This window comes from Nuphar pumila, chromosome 17 (assembly GCF_984573655.1).
Source record: "Nuphar pumila chromosome 17, dmNupPumi1.hap1.1, whole genome shotgun sequence".
NCBI classification, from domain to species: domain Eukaryota; kingdom Viridiplantae; phylum Streptophyta; class Magnoliopsida; order Nymphaeales; family Nymphaeaceae; genus Nuphar; species Nuphar pumila.
In genome coordinates this window covers 52,669,833-52,697,707 of record NC_143265.1, presented here as the reverse complement: position 1 = coordinate 52,697,707, position 27,875 = coordinate 52,669,833, and the positions used below count along the sequence as shown (strand labels likewise).

General features: G+C 39.0%; 1 protein-coding gene across 1 annotated transcript in view; it reads left to right on the top strand.

Annotated features, from left to right (window-relative positions):
* LOC149811969 (Pseudouridine synthase family protein) overlaps nt 1-27,875 on the top strand; it is a 213,968-nt gene that overhangs the window by 87,819 nt on the left and 98,274 nt on the right. The window contains exons 9-11 of the mRNA XM_089993190.1: nt 8,207-8,267; nt 8,955-9,085; nt 15,240-15,357. Of these exons, the coding sequence (XP_089849316.1) occupies nt 8,207-8,267; nt 8,955-9,085; nt 15,240-15,357 (310 nt within the window). The remainder of the gene's footprint in view (nt 1-8,206; nt 8,268-8,954; nt 9,086-15,239; nt 15,358-27,875) is intronic.

Sequence of the window (27,875 nt, the reverse complement as noted above, 5' to 3'; positions counted from 1 at the left end):
CAGCTTACGATCAAACGAATCGTCTTGCTATGTTTTGACAGTTGCAGCGCTTACCTTGTTGCACTGTTTACCTTGTTGCACTGCTTACCGCTTGCACTGTTTACTCGCGTGCACCACTTACCCGTTTGCACTGCTTATCTGCCTTAAACTGCTTAGCATACTGAATTAAATGTACTTAATTCAGTTTTCCTGTAGTCTCTCTTGTGCACCTACTAGTTTTTCGCGAAACTAACCCATTCTATGGGTACAAGTGATGATTAGGTACACCACGGGCGATGACGCGATTGCAAGATGACTTCAAGACTTCTTCTTTCTGCTCTTAGCTCGTGTCCTGAACATTTTGGGTTTGTAACGGATTTTTCTTGGGATATCCGAATTTTCTGACTTTTGGTTCTTTTAGCTAACATGCTCAAAGTTGTCAGCTTGCCTTCTGAATTAACAAAAGAATAGTCTTCCGTTGATTTTATAAACAACTCTGGAGGAAAGAGATTTCCTCTAGTCTCTTGACTGTTTTCTGAAAGGTTCGCAAGTTTGAAATTTTGGGGCGTTACAACAAATCCCTCCAATGAAACAAATAATTAAAAAGAACGTAAATAAGATTTATGCAATATTTTAGAGGAATATAATTAAGACAAATTCATGATTCAATTAACTATTCATGCAATGAGGAACAATTATTAAGCATGATGGACATTTTAATAAACAACAAAGAGCACAATTTAAGCAATAAAGACATTTAGTATGCATTAAGGATCAAACATCATGCCTTCACCAATATATCAGAATTAAGGGAACAAATAAATATGCATGATCTAATACATATCAAGAATATACATGATTTCAGTGCAATGCATGAATAAATTATTATCTTTTATCAGATTTTTCTTTTCATATGCATGTTTCTATTAGATGCACACAATTTAAGTTTCTCTTTTTAATTGCCGTTGCTCGCGGATACTCCAAACGGGTAAGAATTCTCGAGGTTAAGTAGGGTTTTGAGGGTAACTTAGTAAACAAGTTGTATCTTATTACTGGGTTCCAAAATTAGCCCTCGACTGATATCAGGCATTAACACCATCCATTAAAACATTGAAAATCAACAACCAATGTCGGGACACTATGAAAATCAACAACCATAATGTCACTTTCTTGGTATACCAAAACAACAGTTGTGTCTACGTACCATTCCCAGTAGGGGTGGCAATCGGGTCGGGTTGGCGGGTTGGCGTGTCAGCATACCTCAACCCGAACCCGACCCGTTTATTAAACGGGTCAGCTGTGGCAAACACGAACCCGACCCGTTTAATAAACAGGTAACCCGACACGACCCGCCAACCCATTTAATAAATGGGTTGGGTCAGGTAAACGGGTTTTCAGGTTGGCGGGTCGGGTTGGCGGATCGGGTTGGCAGGTCGGGTTGACGGGTCGGGTTGGCGGGTTGACGGGTTGGCGGGTTGACCCACCCGCCTAACCCGTTTATTAAACGGGTCAGCCGGGTTGGCGGGTTGGCATACCCCCAACCCGAACCCGACCTGTTTAATAAACGAGTTACACGGGTCGACCCGTTTATTAAACGGGTTGGCTTAAGCCCAACCCGAACCCGCCTAAGAGGCGGGTTGGCGGGTCGTGTCAGAAATTGCCACCCCTGATTCCCAGGCAAAGTGGCGGACTCTCCCTAAAATCGTGGCCAGACGAAGAACCACAATATCGGGTTTAGGGGCTAAAAATAACGCACACAGAGTTTTAGTATCTTCACGGTTTTTCAAAACCGCAATGTCTAAGATTCCCACACTATAGAAGGGACATCAAGAAAACGTAGATTGCACTGTTCTTTAATTTCTTTTATCTTGTTATTAATTCATGTCTTTTAATTTGCAAGTCAACATGCAGAATTAATAACACAAGCTCGAAAATCCACATGCGAAGCTCTTCACGGGACCACAACCCGTGACAACATAGAACAATGCAATAAGAACAATAATATTACATTTGATTCTTGCAATGCATAACATCTTAAACAAAGAGCAACACATGCTCAAGGCTCGCACGACCTACGATGATTCAATTTGATCATCAATGCATTCTTATGCAAAAATCATCAATCACAAGCCACTATACAGTCATTACGCATACCTTTCAATGCACAATCATGCATGCCAATATAGAAATGTGCATGAACAACAATAATATTCGTATGCATGCGCATGAGTTCACATGTTCAGGTTAAATGCATGTTTTTATTCAATAGACATCTTCATGTTTAATGCATACTTTCATTCGCGAGTCACATCACTTAAATCATGTGAATACTTATGCAAGTAGGTTCACGCAATGTCATCTCAACTTCATGTATGCTCTTGCCCGTGAAAGCAAGCATGCAATAGTAATTGGATTGAGCACGATTTACCAAGTGCCAACATATGAAACTTTCATTCTTTTGCATACATAAGTCAAGTCTAATTAAAGAACATAACTAAACACATTCACTTTATGCTATGTTACATGGGTGCGGGTGTCGGTGCGGTGCGGGGGTGCGGCACGTTAAAAAAACTTGGGTGCGGGGGTGCGGCAAAAATATAAAAAATTATATATATATATATATATATATATATATATATAAAGTCCAAAAGTTGGACATAAATGACCCTGGGTGTGTTGACTGCACCCAGGGTTAGGTTGACCACATCGTGTGCGGGTGCAACGCGGGTGCGGCACCGAGTTGAAGAGTTCCCGTGACATAGACTTTATGCATGCACATGCACTTGAAACAAGCTTGAAATAACATATTGCTTAAGCATGTCACACCAAGTCCAAGTATGTAAAAAATTACATTCTTAGCATGTATTAAAATCAAAGTACATACGCTTAACAAAATCTGGAAATTTAAAATACATAGCGGAACATTTATTTATATATATATATATATATAATTTTTTAACATGTGACTAGACTTTATGCATTCTTTAATCTTTATGCTTTTTCCCTTGTCAAGCAGATTGAGCATACACTGTCAACTATCATTTTTTTTATAAGCACCTGCCCAGCTGGGGCCACATCGAGCCCAAAACAAGTGTCCAGCCGACAGTGGGTCGGCTGGGGGCTCAATGGCTGAACAGAAAAAGAGATTCTGTTTAAAACAAATATTTTTCCTGTTTTTTTTTTTGTTGACAGGGTCCGAGCTCAGCCGGCTGAGGCTGAACTGACCCAGTTCTGTCCAGCCGACTGAGTCAGCTGGAATCACTCTCTCTCTCTCTCTCTATCTATCTATATATATATATATATACCTCCAACAGATGAGTAAAAATGATAGCTATAATCATCAATTTCATCAGCAACACCAACCTTTATTACAAAGAACAGAAGGTTGAACTGCTGGGCAATATAAAACACTTGAAATCTTCACAAGCATGCTGTTATATATGAGCAGGCATTTGAAGTGGATTTTCAGCTTTTCTTACAAACAGATATAGATAAAGAGAGCATTCTACCTTTTTCTAGATATGATATCTTTAGATGTAGACTTATATTAAATTGATGTAATATAAAAACTAAAACCGATTCCCATGTCATGACATTCAATGTTTTATCTGCATTAAATTATAATTTGTGTTTGTTTTATAGGTCAGAGATAAATCACATTATTGCAAGATAGCATCTTACATATATGCAAATTTTGAGCCCATATATATATAACTACCTTACAAACAGGTTATTATATATATATATATATCTTCTACCTTATAAATTTTTTTTATAAGGTGCCTGCCCAGCCGAACTCACTCGGCTGGGCCTAGCGGCTTGGCAGGCCAGGCCTGTCAGCATGTGGCCAGGTCTGGCCAGCCGAGCCGAGCTCGGCAGCTGGTCTGCTGACTAGACCGCAAGCCCTCACTGCAAAAGAAATTTTTCTTTTTTTTGTTGGAAAATTATTTATTTATTTTTAACATTATGCCAGTCCAGCCGATCAGTCGACTGGGACTGGGCTTTTCCAGATTCAGTCCAGCCGACTCTGCTGGAGTCATTATATATATATATATATATATATATATATATATATATATATATATATATATATATATATATATATGAATGCCTGTGTGATTAAGGTTTTCCACTTCAACAGTGGTCCAACACACATCTGGACAGCTGTTTGGGACTGGACAGCAGACTGTCCTGTCCCAGCTGGAACTGGACAGCTGTCCCTCCTGTCCCGGACCAAAAACCGCGAAAAATCCAAATTTTCCTCATTAACTGAATATGCACATATTTTTATTTCTATAGATCTGGTTCAGTTTTAAGAACTACAGCCCCGTGTCCACCTGTCCATATATATACACCTGTTCATGGGACAGATCTGTCCAGAACAGACAGAACAGACAGCATGAACAGGGGTTCAAATCTGATCAGATCTGACCATCATCATGGTGGCCAGATCTGTCTAGATCTGCCTGCTAAAAGCATGGAACAAAACTGTCCAGACCTTCCCAAAGTGTCCATACAAGGCAAAAACATATATATGCATATGTATACATGCTTCTACATGTATATTTATATATATATCTATTGGGAAAAACATAAAAACATGCAGAAAATCGTAGGAAAACAAATGCCACATGATCTAAGCCTTCCTACATGTATATTTATATATATATCTATTGGGAAAAACATAAAAACATGCAGAAAATCGTAGGAAAACAAATGCCACATGATCTAAACCTTCCTACATCGATTCCCATGAATTAAACCATGAAAAATCAAGATAGAATCCATGGTTCTCCATAAAAACATTGCCTAAAGCTTATTTAGGTTCTTTTTCTCATCCGAGACAAAAGAAAGACCCGTACCTTAACCGTAGATCGAAAAAGAAATATGAATCGATGGTGGAAACGTCGGATGATTGGAGAAGAAGCCCTCTTCTTCTTCCTTCTTTCATTTTCCTCTCTGTTCCTTTTTTTTCTTCTTTTTCTTTCTTTTTTTGAGGCTATTTATAGAGAAAAAGGGGGTGACACCCACTCTTATCCATCCAGCCCTCTAGAAGGGGGCTGGAGCTAAACTCTAATTGGGACTCTCTCACTTTCCAAAATTTTTGAAACTCTAAAGTTGACTTTTCCAATTTGAGTGTTTTAAAAGTCTTTCTTAAAGCTTCTAAGGCATGAACAAAGGCTCTATAAAGAGTCCTAAACACTCTAAAAAAATAAATCCCAGAATTAATTAAAATTATTTCTTTATTATTTATTAATAAATAAATACCTAGAAGCTTCCAAAAATTATATTATTGAACTAGAACACTTCTAAAGTGATTTTATATGGGTTTAAGGGCTCTACTTAGAGTCCTAAACAATTGTCAAATTAAATTTTCAGAATTAAATTAAATTAATTAATTAATATTAAATAATAAATAAATTTTTAGAAGCTTCCAAAAATTACTAAATTAACTTGGGAGGCTTCTTAACATTAATTAACTTCAATTTAAATGTTTCAAATGAATTTAAAGTTGGAAAAATCGTTGGGCATGGATTTAATCTGGATCCGGGTTCAAGATCCCAATCCATCTCAAAAATCCAAATGGGTCTTGAGTTGGATCCAATCCAGACTAATATGGGTCTTGGATAGAGTCCAGATCCATATTAATTTGAATTAGATCCGATCCGATCCAAATCCGGATCCGAACCGACAAACTGCTCAATTTTTGAAAAATGTGATTTTCGGGCCAACCATAGCCTGAATCAAGGAAAATAAAATATTTTTACGCTCAGAATTTTGAGACGCATCCAACAATATATAACTCGAATTTTGCTTTCGAAATTCGCCAAAAAATAACCCGAATTTCGCTCGAATTTAAATGTTAAAACTAAAACTTTTCCTCACGTTTTAAGTAGCTCGTTAAGGCCTTGACAAGGAGACCTGGACCAATCCCAGACTCAAAAGCATCGGCCTAAAATCGAGAATCTACCGATTTTTCTTCTATACTTAGCCAAATTTTGAAAACATCACAAAATGACTAAGTGTGAAAATACACGATATTACATCCCTACCCCCTTAAATGAATTTCTTTCACGAAATTAGAACGTACCGAATAAGTGTGGTTATAAATCTAAAACAAATTTTTTTTTTGAAAGTGATCGATCCTACCCTCTTAGGATTGATCCCAACACAAATACAAACATTACAATCATATCAAATATTCTTAATTCACACAAAAAGAATTAATTTTAAACTATACATGCATTCTATCATAATAAATTCACATCTAGCTATACTAGCATGCATAACAAAAATTTAGACATTCTTAAAAGTATAAAATAGCTTTACCAGTGATGGAGACTGCTCTGAAGCACGAGACACGACTTGCTGACATTCTTGGACATGACTCAATTATCAACATAGACTTTTAGTACAAAAATATAATAGAATATAAGATTTTGCAGTGGGCTCTGATACCAAACCTTTAACGACCTCAACTCATACTCATGAAAAGTTTCCTGGAAGCACGCTTCCGACCTGCCTAAGAAGCTTCCGATAACTCTGTGCCAAACTATTCCACCACAAAATCGAGTAGCAAAATCTTTTAAGGGTAGCTTATGCTTTGTTACTTGGGTGAATATCTAAAAGAGTTTTCGGTTAGAAGCAACTGTAACTGCAACTATTCTAACAATAGAATGTGTATGATATTCTTGGTGGATAGTCACCCTTCACGTGTTATATCTTCAAGCTACCACCTTTCACATACCACACGAGGTGTTTTAGCATGTTTGTTATGTTCACGTGCTTGTTGCAATATCGTTAAAAATCATAAATTTTGATTTTTTTTTATAAAAAATAAAATGAAAAACTGAAAAAATAGCAATTTTTTTATAAAATCATAACACATGAAACAATGATAAAATGTACAAAATGCAACCATAAAATCACATATGAAACATTTATGTCTGTATGAGCTGCGTAAGACATCACCAAACATCAACTATCTCACAAGAACAATACAAAATATTAAATATCTTGCAATATAGAACATTCCACAAGACTCATACTTTCGTATTACATAAACAAAAATATTATGGCAATAGTTATACTCGGTTTTCAATTGGTTTCCACTCATTACTTGAGTGCCCCATTGCCATGCCATATCATCTAATGTTGTTTTTGTTGGAGGAGTATGGAGCCTGATTTCTAACTTGATATAAATCTTTAATTTTCGTGGATTCAACTTTGCAGTAAGTTGGCGGGGTGTTGTAGGGTGGAAGCGCCTTTCAAGTCAATTTTTTTTTTGGAGAATAACTTTGTAATTTTACTCATAATAAAGATTTTTTACCTTCACCCATTTTCTTGAGTGAAAAAATTGTGGAAATGCACTTTTTTTTTACCTTAACCCACTTCTTTGGGTGAAAAACGGTGAAAATGTACTCTTCACGAAATCATGAAAGCCCTCTCCTCGACACACAGATCGGCCCCCAAAATGATCTCACGGCTCCTAGGGTGCGTGGAAAGCTCTCTAGTATATTCTATAAGAATGAGGGATTCGGCCCTCAAAAGCTCTTTAAAACCCAAAGACATAAAATCACGTTTTTTCCCATTTTAAGTCTGCAGGAACCGTATCGTTCGATACGGTATGATACGACACCGTATCATATGATACATGCAATACACCTACGATACACACCCGTATCGAGGTACGAGTGTGTATCGTATCAATATCTTGCATCGTATGATACGGTACGATACAGACAACATTGATGTCAATGACACAAGCACTGACCCTGTAGATAAAAGGAGTTAAAGATATGTTAAGAGTAAAAAAAGGTGTTTATTCTATAAATTCTTACCTCCAGTATTGAATCATTTCCAGATTAAAGTCCAATAGTTTAAAGTATATGTTCTTCAAAGAATAAGTGAATTCTATGTATTATCTTCAATTATTTCACTTGCTTATAGCAAATCACAATGGAAAAGACTTCTGGACTCATTTACTATGCCATTTTGTTTCCTACCATTCTTTGTCCAAATCATACAGTGCCATTTATTGCTAATTGTGATTTCATCCTAAGCAATGGCTTTTCCCAATGGGAGGAGGCAATAGTCAATGAAATGATGACTCTAGAAGCTACATACTTGCATACTTGTGCATTTTTGGTTGCTCTTTTTTCTGTCATCTTCACAAAAATTTTATAAAGATAGCCTGATGTTTCTTTTTACATGTGATAATTTTTAGGTTTAGTTGTTTGAGCAGAGAATATAAATACTTCTTTTGGCGAGGAAGTCTGGATGTATCTGTACGTATTTTCAATCCATGCATATGCTTTTGACCTTTTCCTTTGTGAACATAGATTGTGACCTAGGGCTTTGTTATCATTGTAGCTGATGCTGCATGTTCAAGGGTATGCTCAAGACATTATAAAATGCATTATTTTACTCTATGAACTTATAGGGAAGCCGATTTGATATTTCATTTCATTTCATGTTTTCGAGTATCACCGGTTAGTTTCATAGATTTTTTTGAAACTTCCGTTTTCTTCAGAAAAAAAATTCTTACATTTTCCTTTCACAGGCGTAGAGTCAAGGTTTAATTGCGACACTTTGAGGACATCAGAATTGACAGCTTAAATTTTCAAACTTAATTTGTAGAAAATGCAAAAATAACAGGAAAGACAAAATGCAATGATCATTGAATACAAAACATATAAAAAAAGCAGGAAAAATTAGCTGTAAGAATCAGTCAAAAAATGTGGAAATATTGCTTAAAAAATGACAAAATATGTTTTGAATTATGAACAAAGTATTATGTGAATATTGGGAAAGAAAAAGAGAGATGCTTTGAGAAAAAAGAGGTGCTAAAAGTGGAATATCTTCAATTGGACTTGTTTTTTCTCACCATTTTGGTTTATATTGACGCTGTTAGTAGCATTAACTTGGTATGTTTGTTTACTTATTTATGTAATTTTTTTTTTTGCACAAATAAGGCAATGGAGGTTGCTGGGAAGAAATTGGTTGGTGAACATGATTTCAGGAACTTCTGTAAGATGGATGCACTGAATGTACACAACTATAGGCGGCGTATATTGTCATTTGAAGTTGCTCCATGCAATCAAAGGTGAACCAATTTTGGTCCATGTTGAATTTTTGCTATGGATTATAGAAATCAAAGCCATTTAAAGTTGGCCAATGAATACTGCAGTTTTTTTTTAGTATGCTTTTGTTTTTAGGTTTGTACCGTTGAATAAGATTATGATACATTTGTGGAACATATTGAATAAAATCAAATTTTCTCTGTGTATTCATCAACAGTCACAACAAAGCTCCTTTTCAAAACTATTTGATTACAATTTCCTCCGCTGGTGCACGGTTGTGTCCGTAGCTTTCAGAGGTGGGCCACGTGAGGTAGGGTAGTCATGGTGCCCCACTTGAGGTTTTCCTTGCTTCGGCAAAGGTTCCTCGTCATAAAAAAAATACAATTTCAATTTATTTGTGGTCACTGAATATTGGAAAATTTGCATGATTGTGAAAATGATAATCTGTGCAATTGCTTAATTTCTTCGTGGGAAATATTAGTTTACCATTTCAATGTTAAGAAATAAATAATTAGGATGGGAGATGTAAATATCTCATATTTGAGTAGTGAGGTAAGAGACATGCAAGCATGGGAGATGTAAATAGATGGGCAACACCTACTGAAGAAAGTAGAAGAGAGGAGGAGATGAGAGGGCAAGGAGAAGACTTGATCCTGACCTCTAATGGTTATTAATAGATACAAATTGCTCTATTGAAGTCCTATTTATGCTGCATAACCCTAATAGGTTATGATTGTTATTAACAAATAAAAAGTTACAACTCATGCCATGACTTCACAAATGAAAGAAAACTAAAATTATACTGTTTGATGCCCACATGTAAAATGATAAAAATACCTTTGTCACCTACGATGGTATAGTTAATGCTCTTCCTCAAGTTGTGGATCATGTTTAAACCAAGGTTGTAAGTGTACTGTAACTCGTATCAGTCCAACCCAAAATAAGATAGTATCGCAAAAAATCATATTTTTAAGAAAAAAAAAAAAAAAAGTAAAAAAAAATTATAAAATTTTGCAACACGAAACAATGATAAATTGCACATGATAAACCCATAATATCAAATCAAAAATTATGAGCTGCATAAGATATTGAACACCCAATAATTAAGATAATATGCTATGAATGACATGCATACCTCACAAGAAAAATATAAACTATGAAATAATATGCATATTAAACAACTAAACAAAGCTAACAAGTCACAAGATTCCTAATAGCGTGTGTTTACTTAAACAAAAACAAAATCACCAATTGTTTTTCAGTACTTAGAAATTTTACATAACGAAGTTTTTTTTAAATTGAAATAAAATTAAACTAGATAATGTCAAACATGATTATTATCAATATTGTTTTCCTGCAAGAAATCATCCACAAATCACTATTAATCTCTTTAGTAATGAGTATGAATTTGTCATAAGGGGCCTTATATTTTAAAAAGAAAAATCAAAATCAGTGCAACTTAAACTGCACGAATTGCATATCATAAGACATGCCCCGTATCAATGTGTATCATAAGATATGAGGGTATATTATAACTTATAAGATACACCTTGTATGTATCACGAAATGACACAGATCCCAATGCAATCCGGAATGTGTCCCATGGGCCAAGAATACATTATAGTTAAAAACACATTCATAATAGAAATATCCATAGAATACAAGACTTAAAAATAAACAATTTCATTAAGGATGAAATTCAAATAATACAAAAAAAGAAAAATTACAAAAGAGCTTCACTACAAAACACTCGTACATTCAAAACCTAAGAAACTATCCATCACTTTCTCACTTCTACAAAGGTACCCACCCACCCTTTATATAGAGAATAAGAGGGAGAAAATAAGATGGTATTCACTGTCGCACCAAAACAACAACAATCTTTCAAAGCAGCAAATCGATTCACACAACCAGGGTTCTGCAACTTCACGGCAAGAGCGTTCACATGACAGCTCCACAATAGCAGGATTCTTCGCAAAGATCTGATGCTGCAGCAGCAACAAAACTTGTCCAACAGATACACCACCGAGGAAGACAGCTAGAGGTAGCGGACGACTATGCCTCCGCCATTTTCACACTTCATATTCTTTTTACCAAAATGAAAAGCAACCCCCTGCACGACTTTCTTAAGGAGCTTATAGAACTCAACAAAGGTTGAGTTAATGGATGAGGGAGGTTCCAATGCCACCTCCCAACGTGGCCAATGGAATCACATAATTTGAATTTGCTTTAAATCTTGGACTTAACTCACTTTTGCTATTAGTCAAAAGATATTAAAGAGGCATACACGACTTTTGTGGAAGGGATAAATGGCTAAAATGTTGGGTCCACATTGGCTCAACACACAATAGCGTCAATGTGGATCCAATACTTGAAATATTGGATCTCTTGCAAGATCCAATACTTGCAAGTAGGGGTGGCAATCGGGTCGGGTCAGCGGGTCAAAATACCTCAACACGAACACGACCCGTTTATTAAACGGGTCGGATGTGACAAACACAACCCATTTATTAAACGGGTAACCCGACACAACACGGTTAACCCGACACGACACGGTTAACCCGTTTAATAAACGGGTCGGGTCGACACGACACAATTACACGACACGGCGACCCGTTTATTAAACGGGTCGACCCGATAACATAGACACGATAACCGACCCGAGTAACCCGTAACCCGATAACATAGACACGATAATCGACCCGAGTAACACGATAAGTTAATATATATATATATATATATATATATATATATATATATATATATATATATATATATATATATATATATATATATATATATATATATATATATATATATAAACGGGTTGCGGGTTGACGGGTTTGTGTAAACGGGTTGCGGGTTGACGGGTTCGTGTAAACGGGTTGACCTGCCCGCCTAACCCGTTTATTAAACCGGTCAAACTGGTTGGCGGGTTGGCATACCCCTAACACGAACACGACCCGTTTAATAAACGGGTTAGGCGGGTCGACCCGTTTACAACACGAACCCGTTTAAGCCAAACCCTAACCCGACTAAGAGGCGGGTTGGAGGGTCGGGTCAGATTTTGCCACCCCTACTTGCAAGTTGGACCACAACAAACGAATGGACCAAGGTCTAAATTCAAAACTGAAATAAAAAAAATGAAAACTACCCAAATACCCCATACACCCTCTAGTGCCTGAAATAAATCCTAACATGCACCAGAACTATCCAAATCCATAGAATCTGACATCTAAAAATAAAAAATAAAACAGAAAAATACAAGGGTAATTCTAAAATTCACAAAAATGAAACCACAAAGAAAAATATATTTTTTGAAATGATAAGAACCAAAAATTTCAGAATATAAAATGTGTATAATGACGATTTTACCTGTGAGATCCATTTGGACCCGAATGGTCTGGATTTGGATTGGATCTTCTTGGGTATCTCTTTCCAGATCTTGTATGTAGAGTTGGATTCACATCCAACTCCTCTTCAATGTGATGATGATATGGATGTTCTACATAGAATAAGAGGGAGAAGAGATGGATTAAAGGGAGAGAAAAGGGGGACCATTCTAGCCGTCAGACCAGCAGTCCAACAATCAGTCATCCCCAAGTCAACCAATAGTTGACTTGGGTAATATATATATATATATAAATATAATATACATACATATGTACATACACATACAATATGTATACATATATATATATATATACATATATAATATTATATGCGTATCTTAACATTATCGATACAATAGATACCCATATCAAGATACAAGTGTGTATCATGTCAGGAGATCTAATAAATATAATACATATTGTAGCTTAGTATATGATACACTACGATACTTACGACATTGATTTAAAGTTTAAAAAACTTATCCTTCAAAGATTGGTGCATCAGTTTTGGTAATTCCTGTGAAAATATCTATAATTTTGACTTTTAAACTCAATAGGCTTTACATCAATTTCTTTTGATTCAGCCATCTCTCTAGCAAAATTTTGATCAATCTAAAAATGTTTAGATAATTTTGGTAATACTGGCTTTAATGTCAATGTCAATGTCAATTCGCTCTTATTTAGCAGAATATGTGGTTGATCTACAAGCGTTTATTCCTAGTACATTCATCAAACTATGTATCCAAACCATATTATTGATCACCACTTGGTGTTCTGCCTCTATACTTGAGTTTCCAATGCTTTTCACTTTTCTACTTGTCCATGATATCAAATCTATCCCTAGGAATGTGCAATAACTTATAGATGGCTCCTTCTCAGTCCATTTAACAGGTGCATTCCCCAGTTCCTATGTCACATGGGTGCGGGTGCGGGTGCGGGTGCGACACGGGTGCGGCGCAATTTCAAAAATTTTGGACACGGGGACTCGGCTATATATATATTAAAAAAATAAATAATATATATATATATATATATATATATATATATATATATATATATATATATATATATATATATATAAGACTCGGTCAAAGTTGTGCCCATTAGGGGACAGGTGATGAGTTGTGAAGGCATTCTGTACACTTTCTTCATACAGGAATAATTCACTTTTGGGCACTTTCTTCATACACTGTAATAATTCACTTTCTTCATACAGGAAAAAACCACAAAAACTTGAGTTGTGCCCATTCTGTACTTAAAACTTGAAAGTGTACAAGTTTTTTAGTTGTGATGGGTTTTTTTCCTTACAGCTGTAGCCCAGAAAATTTTAAAAAAAAATTTCAAATTTTTTTTTTTCCAAAAAATAGAACAAAATGACCCTAGGTGCGTTGACCGCACCCAGGGTCGGGTTGACCGAGTCCGAGCCGCACCCGTGTCCGCACCCGTGTCGGTGCGTGTCGACGCGGGTGCGGCGACCTTGGAGCCGAGTCCGTGTGACATAGCCCAGTTCTTAACATGCTTATGTTGAGTACAGGAAGCATCATATGGATACTGAAGATGGCTAAACGATGTAACAATGTCCACTGAAATTTGTGGTAAACCACATCTGGCACATTTATATTAATTAACAAAATGGATAACTAATATGAGTCTTAAAATATTAAACAAGGACAAGGTCAGTGATCTATTTTGCTAAATGTTCTCTATGATTATGGACAAATTTATTTGTTTTAATTTTACTTTGTTCTCTATTTATGCACAATTTTCTAATAAAAAATGTATTGTATATATTAATTGCACTTTACTATGAAAAGTCTGAATGTTATCTTTTCTTATTTAAAAAAGAATCTGATAGCACATGCTATTTCGTATCTCTAGTTGCACCTCTTTGTTAGGAATCAGTTGAACTTAAGAAGCCTTATGATTTTTTATTGATAAGAACACGTTGTTGGGATACCATATAGATTTATTAACAAGAGATATGAAGGGCTTAGTGAATCTCACCCATTCCTTTTGGTTGTCTTGAAAAGGAGAGAAAAAATGTGTGTCAAGTGAGAGAAGGGAAATAAGTGAGACAGAGAAAAAGTGAAGGAAGGTCATCAATTCTCAACTAGAGGATTGAGCAACCCCTTGTCGTGACATAAAGTAATATATGATGGTGAGAGAAGGGGATAGGGAGATTGAGAGGAGGAGAAAGAAGCTTTGCCAAAACACAAGAAAATGAAAAAAATATGCATGATGAAGTAATGAAAATGAGGCAATTTTAAAATACTTTGAGATTTAGATGAAAACATGCAAAACTCTTTAGAAATGAAACTTGAAAGGCTATTTGGTACTGGAGGTCATCTTTGTTTGCTGTATAGTTGATACTTAGCTACCTGAGAAAACAAAAGGTAGTTTATAAAATGTCAGACACTTTACTTTTGAAGTATCCTTACACCACACATGGAGTGTCCAACAGTTGACATGCTGTGTTCAGCATGTCCAACAGTGTTGGATACATTGATGTTTATAAAAAAGCTGTCAGACCGTGTCAAGAAATATTGGTGTTGGTCTCAGACTCAGCTGGACATGGGCACGGTGGACCTCTAAGGGTGTCCAGGTAACACAGAAACACACACTCACAGACTTATTTTCCCATCTTGTCTCTTTTACATAGTTTTCCTTATCCATTTTGGTAATAGCTGACACTTGGATGAATTTGAAGTTTGAACACACATCAACACACATGAATATGTATGTATGTATTCCTTTTACTGGTTTTGATGTCTTTGGATATGTGCAGGTTCTATGATAATGAAGTGTGGGCAATAAGAATCAAGGGTACTGCCTTCTTGTGGCACCAAGTTAGGTGCATTGTTGCTGTGCTTTTTATGATTGGACATGGTCTTGAATCACCATCTGTACGTAAGCGAAATCCCTTGAATTTGGAAGACTTGTTTGATAACTTTTTTTTGCCAGTCTTTTGTAGTGCACTTGAAAAATATAATACACTTCATCCTTGGTTTTTCATCAAATAAACAATTGTCATTCTATACAAATCACCAACAAAACAAAATATCTGTAAATATGGACCAATCAGAGGCTGGACCCAATACATCAGGGTGGACACTCAAAAGATGTAGAACTTTGAAAGACACTAATAGGGAAGAAGGTCCTACAATGCTTGTGTAACGCCCAAAAAATCCAGGACTTGTAACTTTTAGAATAGTTTAGAAAGCTTTGAAATCATACAATTATCAGAGTCTAAATAGTACTTAGCGGAAAATGATATTTTTAAAACAACAAGTCGATGGACCTTGAGCGCATTACAACGTAAACTTTCCTTTATCGAATTCCGCACAACTATTGAAATCAAAGGGTTTTAAAATGCAATTTCAATAATTGAGAATTTATTCATGGGATTTCGCAACTCATTATATTTGTTGAAACAAAAAAGAAGTTTACTAAAACAGTTTTAGTAACTCAAGGTTTAATTAAAAAAGAAAATTTGAAATACACTTCATACCAAATTTACCTGTGAGACTTAAAAACTTAACTTTGTAAAAGCTGTGCAATTTGAAGGGCACTGGGTTGGCAGAAGGAAACTCACTTTTAAAGGACTGCAATGCACGATCACAACTTCTAGTGTTTTGAAAACAAGTGATAACAGGTTAGGCACAAGACTTCATTTATGTAAGTACATATTTACCATAAATGTGAGCATATGCAGGTTATAACATGACAAGCAACTCTCGACTTGCGATGCCGCACATCGAGGAAAAAACACATAAGTAATACACGAGGTACCAAAATCATAATTTGGCCACTTAGATAGGCAAACACATAAGGTCATAAGTAATACATGAGACACGAAGTCATACCACACTCAAAGGAAACGTGCAGGCAAAAATAGATGCAAGCAAACAAGGGCATATGTATTTCAAGAAAATACGAAACCACACCTCAACTCATAAGCAACTATGCAAAATAATGATCGAAGAATGAAATTGTACATCGACCCATAGGAACGTACAAGCAAGTATATATGCAAGCAATTAAGGGCATAAGTATTGCAAAAAGTACGAAACCACCTTCAACCACATAAGCAAATATGCAAATTAATACTCAAAGAGTAAAATCATACCTCGACTCATAAACATGCAGACAAGAAAATATGCAATGCAGAAGCAATATAAATCTAAGCATATCTAGTATGGGCATCTTAATTATTTCAACTTAAATAGGTTCATTTATTGCCCTTTGTGCGACTTTACCCTACATCGGAATGTTGTGTAGCTGCGTACGCCTACGCGTGAGGATAAGATGAGGGTCGGGCCACAGAGCACGAATGAGACCTGTTGCGTAAATCTGCAAGAGTGTGAGAGTTATTATGACGTAGTTGTCAAAAAGAACAAAAGGCCAGTGGTAAGACCTGCCCTGCCGGCGAAAACAAATGAGTGGCAGGAGTATTGGCCCTCGTCTGACCAAACAACGAATGACAGGGGCCTCGGCCCCTGTCTGACAGGACAGCGGATGGCAGGGGCCTCAGCCCCCGCCAGACAAAACAGTGAATGGCAGGGGCCGAGGCCCCTGCCGGCCAAAACAACGAACGACAGGGGCCTCGACCCCTGCCTGCCAAAACAACAAACGGCAGGGGCCTAGGCCCCTGCCTAACGAAAGAAATAAATGGCAGGGGCCTTGGCCCCTGCCTGACAAAACAGCCAAAAGGCAGGGGCCTTGGCCCCTGCCTCACGAAAACAACCAATGGCAGGGACTTGGGTCCCTACAACAACAACAACAACAACAACAACTACGCCTTCATCCCAAAACAATTGGGGTCGGCGATATGAACCAACAAAGAAAATCATTCTGGGTCTTCCACATGAATCCTTCTCCTCCATTCATTTCTATCCAATGCCATGTCCTCGGTGAGGTTCAAAGCATTCATATCATTTCCTATCACCTCCATCCATGTCTTCCTAGGCCTACCCCGACCTCTTTTAACTAATATATTTTCCCATTTCTCCATCCTTCTAACTGGAGCATCATTAGGCCTTCGTCGAATATGTCCAAACCACCGTAAACGATTCTCTCTCATCTTATTTTCAATGGGTGCAACTCCTACCTTCTTATGTATCTCCTCGTTCCGAATCTTATCTTTTATTGTATTTCCACACATCCATCTCAGCATACGCATCTGAGCTACACTCATTTTTTGAATATGATGTCTCTTGGCAGCCCAACATTCCGTACCATATAGTAAAGCGGGCCTAATAGTTGTCCTATAAAACTTTCCCTTCAACCTCAATGGCATTCTACGATCGCACAACACTCTAGTTGCACTCTTCCATTTCATCCACCCAACCTTTATCCTATGATTTACATCTCTATCAATTTCTCCATACTTTTGAATGATAGATCCCAAATATTTGAAAGAATCATCCACCGGTATTTCTTGCTCACCAAGCTTCACTACACTCCCATCTCTATTTCGTTGCTTACTAAATCGACATTCCATGTATTCTGTCTTACTCTTACTCAACTTAAAACCTCTTGCTTCCAATGTCTACAACAACAACAACAACAACAACTACGCCTTCATCCCAAAACAATTGGGGTCAGCGATATGAACCAAAAAAGAAATTCATTTTGGGTCTTCCACATGAATCCTTTTCCTCCAATCATTTCTATCCAACGCCATGTCCTCGGTGAGGTTCAAAGCATTCATATCCTTTCCTATCATCTCCATCCAAGTCTTCCTAGGCCTACCCCTACCTCTTTTAACTAATATATTTTCCCATTTCTCCAACCTTCTAACTGGAGCATCATTAGGCCTTCGCTTAATATGTCCAAACCACCGTAAACGATTCTCTCGCATCTTATTCTCAATGGGTGCAACACCTACCTTCTTACGTATCTCTTCGTTCCGAATCTTATCTTTTATTGTATTTCCACACATCCATCTAAGCATCCGCATCTCAGCTACACTCATTTTTTGAATATGATGTCTCTTGGCAGCCCAACATTCCGTACCATATAGTAAAGCGGGTCTAATAGTCGTCCTATAAAACTTTCCCTTCAACCGCAATGGCATTCTACGATCGCACAGCACTCCAGTAGCACTTTTCCATTTCATCCACCCAACCTTTATCCTATGATTTACATCTCCATCAATTTCTCCATACTTTTGAATGATGGATCCCAAATATTTGAAATAATCATTCACCGGTATATCTTGCTCACCAAGCTTCACTACACTCCCATCACTACTTCGTTGCTTAATAAACCGACATTCCATATATTCAGTCTTACTCTTACTCAACTTAAAACCTCTAGCTTCCAATGTCTGTCTCCATAATTCTAACTTAGCATTAACCCCAGCTCTAGACTCATCAATCAAAACAATATCATCAGCAAACAACATACACCACGGTACATTTTCTTGAATTGATCTCGTAAGCTCATCCATCACTATCGCAAATAGGAAAGGGCTTAAAGCAGATCCTTGATGTAACCCAACCGTTATCGGAAAATTGGTTGTCACCCCTCCACAAGTGCGGACATTGGTTACTACTCCTTCATACATATCTTTAATTATACTAATGTACTTGAGAGAAACACCTTTCTTCATCATTGTCCACCAGAGAACGTCCCTAGGTACTCTATCGTATGCCTTCTCTAAATCAATAAAAACCATATGCAAATCTTTGTTCCTCTCTCTATATCTTTCAATAAGTTGTCTAAGAAGATGTATAGCTTCCATAGTTGATCTTCCAGGCATAAAACCAAATTGATTCTCCGATATCATGACAACCTTCCTCAACCTAGACTCAATCACCCTCTCCCAAAGTTTCATAGTATGACTCATGAGTTTTATACCACGATAGTTTGTGCAATCTTGTATATCACCCTTATTCTTATATAAAGGCACCAAAGTACTCTTCCTCCACTCATTAGGCATCTTATTTGTTCGCCAAATCAAGTTAAAAAGATTTGTCAACCATTCTAAACCTTTCTCTCCCAAGCATTTCCAAGCCTCGATAGGTATACCATCTGGGCCAACTGCCCTTCTTGATTTCATTTTCTTCAAAGCCTCTGCAATTTCTTTCTTTTGAATCTTGCGCATGAAGTCACGATTTATCTCATGAAAAGGAATGGAGAAGTCTCCAAGATCTTGAGCATGACTATCATTAAATAGCTTATCAAAATAATCTTTCCATCTCTCCTTAATCTCCTCATCTTTGACTAAAACCCTTTGCGTTTCATCTTTGATACATCTAACCATACCCAAATCCTTCGATTTCCTATCTCTCATCTTTGCAAGCCTATAAATATCCTTCTCGCCTTCTTTGGTATCCAACTTGTCATAAACCTCCTTATATACCTTAGCCCTCGCGTTTCGAACAACTTTTTTAGCTTCCTTCTTTGCTATCATATACTTCTCCAAATTCTCATTATCACGACTCTTACTTAGATTTCTATAACACTCTCTTTTAACCTTAATAGCTAATTTGACATCCTCGTTCCACCATGATGTATCCTTACCTAGTGGTGCACCGCCTTTAGACTCACCCAATACCTCCTTAGCTACTTTTCTCATACCACCCGCTATCTTATTCCACATTGATTCTGAATCCTCCTCGAGACACCAATCAACTTCCTTAACTACCTGCTCTACAAACATTCCTTGTTTAGCTCCTTTCAGTGCCCACCACTTAATTCTAGGATCTATCCTATGTCTATCCCTTTTGCGGCATTGTCTAATTCTAAGATCTAAAATTAAGACTCTATGTTGTGTAGCTACACTTTCTCCTGGTATAACCTTACAATCGATGCAACAACCCCTATCTCTCTTTCTAAGTAGGAAAAAATCTATCTGACTCGTATTAACCCCACTCTTAAATGTTACTAGGTGAGACTCCCTCTTCCTAAACCAAGTGTTTGCTAAGATCATATCATAGGACAAACAAAAATCTAAAATCCTTTCTCCACTTTCATTTCTTTCTCCTATACCATAGCCTCCATGGATATTCTCAAATCCATCCCTACTAATGCCTACATGTCCATTAAGGTCACCGCCGAAACCATGAATGGCAGGGGCCTTAGTCCTTGCCAGACAAAACGACAACCGGAAGGGGCCTCGGCTCCCGCCTGACGGAACAGAGGCGAAACAAGGGGGAAGGTGCGACATGGGTGGTGTCGGTCCCTTGCCACCCTTCAGGTAGTTATAGAGGGAAAAAGGAGGGCATGACACAGGCGGTATGCTGTCTGTCGGCCTCTCGGCAAGCCCTCAAGGAGAGGGAAAGAAGGGAGGGGGGTGCCGCAGGGGTGACTGGCCCCCTGTTGGCTCACCTACAACCTCAAGAGAGAGGGGGAGACGACAGGGGCCCTGTAGGCCTCTTGTCGGGCCTCCGATCGATGAAGAGGGAGCGAGAAGAGGATTAGAAGGCGGGGGGGGGGGGGAGGAGAAGACTCGGGAGATAGAGGGTGTACCTGGAAGGGGGGCGCCGTCGTCAATGTCGGCTCCCTTGCGAGGTCGTCGGTGGTGGCGATTGGAGAGAGGCAACAACGTCGGGAGGAGAGGAAGAGGAGGAGAGAAGGGAGGTGTGCCTCCCCTCCCCTCCTGCCCTTCTCTTAAAGGCTTCGGGGGAGGGCGATCTTCGGGGAAACCCTAAAAGGGTTTCCCTTATCCTGTCGAGGGGGGAGTGGAGCGGCACGAGTGGGGGGAGAATTTCGGCGTACAGGGGAAAGGGTTTGTTTTTAAACAAATCCTCCCCTGTGTCGGGTTTTTAAAACCCCAACGAGGGCGGGCCTGGGTCGGGTCCCGACCCGACCCGGGTCCGATAAATTTTTTTTTCGTGGATTTTACATCCTACCCCTCTTAAAAGAATTTCGTCCGCGAAATATCATTAAAAGATTATCTGCAACAATCTGGTTCTTAGTTAATCGCTGTTAATGAGGATGCATTATATGTGTGAGTGATCTGAAACATGTATTCTATTAAAGTATTCAGGACAACACATAATAAATTCCTGAGAAAGGTTCGAAGCCAACAACTCGATCGAATAAAATGTGAGTGATTTTGTTAATAATTTGTCTTCGCAAGAGTTTATATGGAGTCATAAAAAGGGTTTGGCAGAAGACTGTAAAAATGCTTATTCGTGACCTTCTACTAGTTTCGATACAAATGAAGAGACCCAACGAGACATTGCTCTAGTTTGTTTACGATTCTTGAACGGGGGTTTCTGTACTTTATCATAATTAGGTTGTCGTTCATTACCCTTACTATTTCTAACAGACTCTATGTCCGGAATAACCTCAACTTATCCCCATAACTCAAGGCCTTACATGGCCAGTTGTCCTATCTTCGTTTAAGTTATCATTCTTAGAATGGCCCTAACTTTCATAGAAGACAAAAACATAATCTCGTATCAAGATCTATAATCAGCAAGGATCTGATTCCCTAATCTAAAACCAGTATCTAATCATGCTACAATAGAAAGCCAAATTTAAAGATTCATAGCTGGCTATATCAAATGCTCTCAGAAGAGCATCAAAACACACCATGATTCTCTACGAAATCAAAATCTACAAGTTCCACGCTGGATCACCTGATATAGAAAATGTTCGACCTCACAAGGAATTACCGCCCTAGATGGTTTACCTGGTCTTGGACAAATATACTTCCTCTCAGGAATTCGCCGTCTTTACGGCTACCCGATCTTGGACAATGTACTTCCTCACAGAGATTCACCACTCTAGTCGGATTACCTGATCTCGATCATACATGCCCTCGCAGAGAATCCTTTGCGGACAAGGTCCTCAATAGGTACCAAAATCAGTGATGCATGCATCAAAACAAACGACCGCTCTCAGGGTCGATAGCCACCAACAATTTGCACCAGTATATATATCATCAATGAGCATCACATCACTTCATCTCATATGGTATATAAATAAAAAATCACACCTTCACCAGTAAGGTTCGATGAATCATAGTTTACTATTGAACTTAAACATATATCGCATACTTTCAAAATTTGAGGTCACATGCATTACAATCATATCATACAAAAGCATATTATCCTATGCATTATATCATTGCCACCAGGAGCATTGCATTATCGAAATCTAACCTCAAAGCATGAGTTCTATAAAATGTGATCATGTATATATCAAGAATCAACTAAACCTCAAGATACGTAACTTCTATGCAGTTCGAGTTATGCACACAGGATTCAAGTCATATATGCATCTAAGACATTCAAATCATTGCACCGTCATATGCATTCACACATTTTTTTTTTACATCAAATCACATCGCATTCAACCACTTCAGCGTGAAACACACGCACGAATCTTCAAGACATTTTAGTCCAATATGATATCCATCAATCATGCTATACAAGTATGGTATATTCTCATAAACAATCATAATGCAACCCCCTGCAACACAGCTATGTAGGCGTGATGTATCATCAAAACTAAGCGTTTGTAGTCGTGAGGTGTCATTCGTCTAAATAGTCTAACTAATGATTTGTAGGCGTATATGTCAACCACCTAAAAGTTAATCATTTGTAGGCTTAATAACTCAACTACCCAAAAACTAATCAGTTGTAGAGAGAGAGAGAGAGAGAGAGAGAGAGAGAGAGAGAGAGAGAGAGAGAGAGAGAGAGAGAGAGAGAGAGAGAGAGAGAGAGACCCTCTCCACTCCCCCCTTTATCGTCCCCAAGCCCCCCTCCCTTGCCGAGGGGCGCGTGGTCGGTTACGCTCTGCGTACCCCCCCCCCCCCACCCTTGCCCCCTTTCTGTTTCGGCTCCAGACCTATCAGGCAACACTTATCGGGTTGCCCCTTTCTTTTTAAAAGGCTGCTACAGGGCGCGGCTCGGGTCCGGACTCGAGACCCGTAACCCGGCCCCAAACGATGTGGATCCACAAGTTGGATCTAAATGGATCCAATTGTGGATCCTCGGATTAATTTTAAGAATTAAAATTTTATTCATTTATTATTTTTATTGTTATTATTAGTTTTATTTTAGATGTGGATATAAAGACCGCTTTATGGATCCTAGATCCGAAATATGGATCTTAGGTCCAAACTACATGTTTTCAAACATTTAAAAAAAAAAAAATAAATGGCAAAAACTTACGGTTTTTACATCCTTACCCTCTTAAAAGAATTTCGTCCTCGAAATTAGCACGTACCAAATAAATGAGGGTAATGCTGACACATAGCCGCCTCTGGTTTCCAAGTGCACTCATACAACCCGTGATGCTGCCAACGCACTTTCACGAACGAAATCGTCCTATTTCGCAGTGTCTTTTCTTGACGGTCTACAATCTCTACTGGCCTTTCCTCCGTAGTCAAGCCAGGCTGCACCTCGATCACCTCATAGTGAATCACATGTGAGGGGTCAGGTAGATATTTTCTCAACATCGAGACATGAAATACATCGTGGATTTGCAAAAATTGAGGAGGGAGTGCTACCCGATATGCGGTCTCCCGAACACGTCGGAGAACCTCGAAAGGTCCAACATACCGAGGACTCAGCTTCCCCTTCTTTCCAAACCTGAAGACACTCTTCGTAGGCGAAATTCGAACAAACACATGATCGCCTACCTCAAACTTGAGCTCCCTGCGTTGCTGATCAGCATAGCTTTTCTGCCTGCTCTGCGCTGCAAGCAAACGTTGTCGGATTAAACATACCTGGTTCGCTTAATGCTCGATGATTTTGGGAGACTCCACTGCTTTCACTGCGACCTCATCCCAACACACCGGTGATCTACATGGTCGGCCATATAACGCTTCATACGGGGCCATGCCAATACTGGCATGAAAACTGTTATTGTAGGAAAACTCTGTCAGCTTTACATGTTTGTCCCAATCACCAGCCCAATCTAATGCACATGCTCTCAGCATATCCTCGAGAGTGTGGATCGTACGCTCTGACTGTCCATCCGTTTGTAGGTGGAACGCGGTGCTAAACTTCAAACTAGAGCCTTCTATATCTGGCTCCAGAATTGAGATGTAAAATGCGGATCTCGATCTGACACTATCGAACGCGGCACCCCATAAAGTCTAACTATCTCATCGACGTAAAGGTCGGCCAAACTCTCCAAGCTCTGGCTGATTCTAATCGGAATAAAATGGTCACTCTTTCTCAAACGATCCACTATTACCCAAATGACATCTCGTTGTCGTCGGGTCTTCGATAACCCTACTATGAAGTCCATCGAGATATCATCCCACTTCTACTCTGGAATCTCAAGTGGCTGTAGAAGTCTACCAGGTCTCTGGTGTTCAATCTTCACCTGCTGACAGGTAAGACACCGGGACACGAACTCCGCGATGTCCCGTTTCATCCCATTCCACCAGTAAGTCCTCTGAATATCTTTGAACATTTTAGTGGAACCAGGGTGAACGAAATATCTCGACCTGTGAGCTTCACTCATCAGCTCCTCCCGCAACGCTTTTGGAACCCACCATCTGTCTTCGAACATGATGGTTTCGTCCTCCTCTCGACGAAACTGCGCTTCTGGCTTTTGGGCACTCTCACATAGCTTCTCAAAATCCGGATCGACTGACTGAAGCTCCTCGATCCGATCTATGATCTCCAGTCTTGCCTGCATCCCCGCACAAATGATGCGTCCCGAATCATCCGAGAATGGCTGCCATCTGACCAGCTCCTCGATTAAATTCCAACTGCGTCCGATCAGACTGGCAGTTGTGACCGTCGCCTTCCTGCTAAGCGCGTCTGCCACCACATTCGCCTTACTCGGATGGTAAGCGATGGAGAAGTCATAGTCCTTTAAGAACTCTAACCACCTACGCTGCCTCAAATTCAAGTCCCGCTGAGTAAAAATATACTTGAGGCTCTTGTGATCGGACATAACCTCAAATTGCTCTCCATAAAGGTAGTGGCGCCAAATCTTCAATGCGAAGACTACTGCTGCCAACTCAAATCATGCGTAGGGTAATTCTTCTCGTGTACCTTCAATTGTCTAAAAGCATACGCTATGACCTTACCGTGCTGCATGATGACACAATCCAGTCCGGTCCCCGAAGCATCACTGTACACGACGAAACCACCCGTCCTAGAAGGCAATGTCAAAACGGGTGCTGTGGTTAATCTATTCTTCAGCTCTTGAAAACTGTCCTCACATCGAGGTGACCACACAAACTTTACTCCTTTTTGCAACAGCCGAGTCATAGGGGCAGCTATACGCGAGAAGTTATGAATAAATCGACGGTAGTAGCCTGCCAATCCCAAGAAACTTCTGATATCAGTCACTGTCTTTGGTTGCTCCCATGACAAAACAACCTCTACCTTGGCTGGGTCAACCTCAACTCCTCTCTCGGATATTACGTGACCGATAAACATCACTTTATCAATCCAAAACTCGCACTTTGAGAACTTAGCATAGAGTTGATGTTCTCTCAGTGCCTGCAACACAACTCGCAGATGCTCTCGGTGATCTTCTACACTCTTCGAGTATATCAAGATGTCATCTATGAACACAATGACAAAGGAATCCAGCCACAACTTGAAAACCCGATTCATCAAGTCCATAAACGCTGCAGGGGCATTGGTGAGTCCAAAGGACATCACTAGAAATTCATAATGCCCATATCTGGACCTAAATGCCGTTTTTGGAATGTCCTCCATCTTGATTCTCAACTGATGATACCCAGAACGAAGGTCGATCTTCGAGAACACCTTTGCCTTCCTCAGCTAATCAAACAGATCATTAATCCTCGGCAGTGGGTACTTGTTCTTCACCGTCACTTGGTTTAGCATACGGTAATCGATACAAAGTCGCATTGAGCCATCCTTCTTCTTAACAAAGAGGACCGGTGCACCCCAAGGGGACACACTGGGTCTAATGAATCATTTGATTCATCTTTTCTTTGGTAGCCTTCATCCAACCCTAAACTGCTTTCCTTAGCCATCATTCTTCTTCTCTTTCATTTTATCCCTTCTTATTCATCATTTACGTCATCAGACCTGGTCATCGTCAGACCTAATATCAATCTAGTATCAAGTTCTTCAACCCTAGGCCTGATCGGCAAACCCAAATTTGGTTGCCATCGGGTCTGCTCTCTTTTCTCCTTTGTTTCTATTTCTCAATACTTTAAAGGGACCCTATCTCGATACGTCTGTTGAGTTTCAATACATATCCTAAACTGCAGCAGATCTGAACTATTTCAGATTTCTTGATACATCTGTTGGTTTTCAATACATACCCAAAATTGCATCAGATCTGAAACTGCGTCAGATCTGAATCTTCTTGTGTCAGATCTGAATTATTTTGCATTTTTTGGATTGTCAGATCAGATTATAACAAATTTGATTTCATATCAGACTGATTACGGTGCTTGTTGTTATCTAAAAAAAAAAAGGAGAAACAACAAGCACGTTTACTGTAATCTTGGGTAGATTTTACACGATTTTTCACATCTATTCACAAATTTTTCAGTCTTATCCTCACCCACTGTTCTTCCTTCTTCTTTCATCATTATGGATTCTCCCTCTTTACCCTCTAGTTTTCTCGGGCATCTCATTTCTGAAAGGCTCAACAATTCAAATTACTTGACCTGGAAAAGACAAATCCTGCCATGTATCAGGAGTCTGGATCTCTCTGGGCACCTTGATGGGGCAGTTTGCGCACCACCCGAGTTCATCACACAGGAACAACAGGGTGACAAAGGAGATGCCTCCAACACGATAAGTCGCAATCCAGATTTCACATCATGGAGGAAGAGAGACCAAACAGTCGTAGCATACATTACCTCCACTCTCTCTCAAGAGGTATTGGTGAGTATTCTCGATGAATGCTCTGCTTTGGAGCTGTGGCAGAAGTTAGCTAAGACATATTCACAGATTTCGGAGGCCAGGATTCTTCATTTGAAAAGCGAGTTCCTGTAAAACCCGAAATTTTTATTATAAAATAATTCAAATTGGGCCTAGATCCATATTTCGGATCTAGGACCCATAAAGGGGGTAATTAGGATTAATCGATTTAAATCCCGATTTAATAATAATAATAACAATAAATGAATAGAATTTTAAGTTTTTAAAATTTATCCGAGGATCCACAGTTGGATCCATTTGGATCCAACTTGTGGATCCATATCGATCGGGGTCGGGTTACGGGTCTCGGGTCCGGACCCGAGCCGTGCCCCTGTAGGGGCCTTTTTAAAAGATAAGGGGCAACCCGATAAGGGTTGCCCGATAAAACCCTAACAGGAAAAGAAAGGAGGGCAGGAGGGGGGTTACGCAAGGCGTAACCAACCCCCTCCCATCTCGGCGTGGAGGGGGCCGATAAAAGGAGTGGAGAAGAGGGGTTTTCCCTCTTCACTCGATCTCTCTCTCCCTCGTCTCTCTCTTTGTCTGTGTGCACATCGAAGGAATAGGGCACGCCGGAAAACCTCCGGCAA